Source organism: Rhea americana, unplaced genomic scaffold (assembly GCF_003343005.1).
Source record: "Rhea americana isolate MKP2758 unplaced genomic scaffold, rheAme1 scaffold_48, whole genome shotgun sequence".
In the NCBI taxonomy this organism is placed as follows: Eukaryota; Metazoa; Chordata; class Aves; order Rheiformes; family Rheidae; genus Rhea; species Rhea americana.
The window spans coordinates 4,518,617-4,522,287 of NW_028186623.1; the positions used below are offsets into that span (position 1 = coordinate 4,518,617).

The window sequence follows — 3,671 nt, forward strand, 5'->3', positions numbered from 1 at the left end:
TGCCGCGTGCCCTGCTCCCCCCGCGCGCACGGACACGCGGGCGCACGGCGGCCCCCCCACGCGCGGCGGACGCTCCCCCGCTCGCTGGCAGCCGCTCCCGCGCCCGGCCGGGGGCAGACGTCGTTTCTCCCACGCTGTCCGACTCTGTCTGCCTGGCTTCCCCGCCCTCCGCCGTCCCCGACGGCCTGTTTGAGACCCTGAGCTCCTCAGCGTGGCGGGCACAGAGGTGCCGGTGCAGGTGCTGGAGCCCGCGGTGCCCAAGCTCTGTTCTGCGAGAGCAGGAGCCGCTCCGACGTGGCCGTCCCTGTGAGTCCTGTCCCCGCGGAAAGCCCCGGGGGCGAGGGCGAGGGCGAGGGCTGCCTGGCTAACCCTTCTGCTGATGCCACTGCCAAGAGGAGAGAAGGAGGACAAGGGACCCAAGGGCATCAAGTCTAGAAGGTCTAGTTCCCTTTGTTTGTAGACTGGGGGGGGGGGATTCCCGCTCTCCAGGAGCTCAGTTGCACTGATTTTCTGGAGAAAAGGCTGGTTGTGACCTAAAGGGTGTTCCAGGCTGTCCAAGGAAATGAGGTTTGGGGCTGAGAAATGTTAAAGCGAGGGGCAAGGGCCAGTTTCTAGGAACTGAAAGAGGCTCAGGCAGCCTCCTCCCTCATGCCCTTGTCCTCCATATGAAATCTCTTGCTCATCATGATTGAACAGAAGGTAATTTTTATTCCTGGCCTGGGTTGGGGATTGTGGATTTAGAGAACCTTCACAGCTTCATAGTGAGCAAATGGGTTTGGTATTTCCTGTTCAAATGTTATATGAAAAAACCCCAAAAATGCAAAGTAGAAAAATCCAGCTGACTGCAGTACAGACCATTCCCAGCTCTTCCCTGGATGCTTAGTCAGGTTCAGATGGGCAAACCAGTTATCCATCCTTCTCTCTGCTGGCCTTGGCTCCCAAAGGGCTGGACCCAGGCACACATCCCCTAGCCTGGAGGACTAACTGGAACCATTTGGTGTGTCCTTCAGCCCCAGTTTCGGCTTCGCTGCTCCCCCGCCCTACCCTTCCGCTCCGCATATCTGCGGCTGGATTCCCTATGCAGTTGCTTGGCTGGACTGCAAACCTTTTAACCAGTTCCTCTTGGCTGGTTTGGGCTGTCAGCACTCCCAGGGTTTTGACGGTAAATCCATGGGCGCCTTACCAGTGCAGACTGCAAGGCAGCCTAGAGAGAGATGAGCTCCAGACCGGGGTGTAGAGGGGGGACTCTCCCACCCCAAAAGCCTTCCTCCCCATGACTCGGCAAGCTTAGCTCAGCCCTTRGAGACTTGGTGCCATCCTCTGGCAGCCTTGGTTCCCTGTCTGGCTGCCTCCTCCCTCCTTCTCGCGGCTCTTGGCCCCTTTCCCTCACTGCATTGCAATGAGTCATCTTTGCTGAGCTCACCCGCTGGTGCTGCGGAGGGGGGGGCTGGCAGGCCTGGCCGCCCAACGGCACGGAGGGAGGGTCCTCACCTGGCACCGCRCTCGCTGCAAGCCACGGAGGGGTCTGGCCGTGATGTACGGGCCCAGGGATAGGTCCTGGCTTCTGCTCCCCATCCCTCGAGCAGGCACCCAGCCGGRGTGTGGGGCAGAGGGCCGGGAGGGCTGCAGACACAAGCCTCACTGCAGACAGCTGCAGGTCTGTGCCACGCTAATTTAACGCCTGGTGTGTGGCATCCAGACAGGGTAAAGAGCGTGGCTGGCACTGCCTAAGGGTATGGGAAGGTGATGGGAGCCAGACCCTGATTACCCTGTTCCCTAGCTCCTTGGCAGGACCAGCCTGTCTCTGCTCAGTGGATCAGATATCATGATGAGGAGCAGGCAAAGCACCATCGTTTGTGCAGGAAGACGCTGTCTGCCCATCCTTGCCGTGCGTGTGTGTCTGTGCACATCTCYGTGCTCACATCCTCATGCCAGGGAGGATCCTGGCTAACTGCCTCCCTCTCTCCCTGCCCAGACTCCCTTCACACTGACAGCTGCCTCCGGGCACCCCGGCGCAGAGATGAACCCCACAGTCGGCATCGCCGTCTTCCTGACAGGTACGGCTGGCGGGCGACAGATCCCCTCCCTGCCATCTAGCGACCTTGGCCGCAACCAGCCAGACACACACAGCAGCTCTCAGAGCCGGGGGGTGCAGGGCTCCGGCATTCCCCGTGCACTGTGGGTGCCAGGGATCTGCACACGGTGGTCCAAGACCTGCGGATGGGGCATGCTGGAGCATGGAGGGCTCAGGGTGTGAGGTGTCTGGGGAAGGGGCAGCCCAGCTCAGYTCTCTCCAGGGTGGTATTTGGCACCTGGGAGGGCTGGGAAGCTRCGTGGGCATCCCCAGCACTCACCACTCCTTGTCCAACCCCTGCTTGTCTCTCCAAGTCCTCCAGGCCACCCACTGCCAGATGATCAAGGACCTGAGAGCCTGCCTCTTGGGCCAGAGTCTGCGGGTGGACTGCCGTTATGAGAACAAAACCAGCAACCCCCTGACCTATGAGTTCAGCATCACCAAGGACAACAGGAAGCACGTCATCCACAGCACCATAAGCGTCTCTGAGAATGCCTACCGGAACCGGGCCAACGTCACCATGCACAAGAACCTGGTGTGCCTCTACTTGCAGAGCTTCACCACCAGCGACGAGGGCGTCTACATGTGCGAGCTGAAGGCCACCAATGACTACACCGGCAACCAGATAAAGAACATCACTGTCATCAAAGGTGAGTTTGGCCTCTGGCTCCCACTCAGCCTTTCCTTCCCACCTGCCCCTTAGGTAGGTAAGGCCAGCAATGAAATCCATGACTGCCTATGTCTCCTAATCCTCCTAGAGCCCTGACAATGTTTCCTAAGCCTTATGTGCCCATATTCAGGACAGCAAAGCRGTCAGCCCCACAGATGGCCTCACTCTGCCCCATTTCAGTCTCCCTCCCCACCCTTTGCTGAACTGCGGTCCCAGCACTGGGCACCAGACAAGCCAAACCAGGCAGCAAACCAGGAGCCCTCTCGTAGCCGATGCTTCGTAGTCAGCCCTAGTAAAGGGGACAGGTAGGCTGGGGAAGCACACAAGAGGCTCGTGGTCTGGAGCGGGAGTGCAGAGGGGATTTTCCATCCCCATTTCCCCCAGGAACAGTCCCCCAGTTGCAGATCTCTTTGTCTCACCTGGTGCTTCTCCCCTTGTCACYCCGGGCAGGCAGACGCAGGATGTGATGTTTCCCAGGGGTCTCCATGCCTCCAAAATTTCCCACTATGAGGGCACAARGTGGGAGGGAAAGCTGAGGGTGATGGGCTAGGCCTGGACATGCTGCATGTCTGCAGCAGAAACCAGGCAAGAGGGTGAGCCCAACACCCCTTAAAACATCCAGCCTGATGCCTGTTTTGGGGGGATCTCATGGCACCTCCTCTCTCTCTCTCCCTTTCCCCTCCTTACAGACAAACTGGAGAAATGTGCCGGCTTCAGCCTCTTGATCCAGAACACTTCATGGCTCCTGCTGCTTCTCCTTTCCCTGCCTCTCCTGCAAGCCGTGGACTTCGTGTCCCTGTGAAAGGAAAAGCACGCACACTCGCTCACCCATACACACACACACACACACAGCCCCCCCCAAGCAAACCCGCTCCCCACCGCTGGAACGTGGCCCTTGGAAAGAGAAGCCGAACGATTCGAAACGAA

The 3,671-nt window shown here is 59.3% G+C and overlaps 1 protein-coding gene across 1 annotated transcript; it reads left to right on the forward strand.

Moving 5' to 3' along the window:
• The first annotated feature begins 1,977 nt into the window (after window positions 1-1,977).
• On the forward strand, window positions 1,978-3,671 carry THY1 (Thy-1 cell surface antigen). Its single transcript, XM_085316848.1, has 3 exons — window positions 1,978-2,057; window positions 2,389-2,724; window positions 3,434-3,671. Exons 1-3 carry the CDS (start codon window positions 2,021-2,023, stop codon window positions 3,544-3,546), a joined length of 486 nt encoding a protein of 161 aa, XP_085172974.1. The 5' UTR covers window positions 1,978-2,020; the 3' UTR covers window positions 3,547-3,671.

What these genes read in the sequence shown, in the direction of transcription:
- THY1 (XM_085316848.1), top strand. Translation starts at nt 2,021, where the DNA reads ATGAACCCCACAGTCGGCATCGCCGTCTTCCTGACAG. An exon ending in CATCGCCGTCTTCCTGACAG is followed by an intron (nt 2,058 to 2,388) that starts GTACGGCTGGCG and finishes TGTCTCTCCAAG; the next exon opens with TCCTCCAGGCCACCCACTGC. An exon ending in GAACATCACTGTCATCAAAG is followed by an intron (nt 2,725 to 3,433) that starts GTGAGTTTGGCC and finishes CCCTCCTTACAG; the next exon opens with ACAAACTGGAGAAATGTGCC.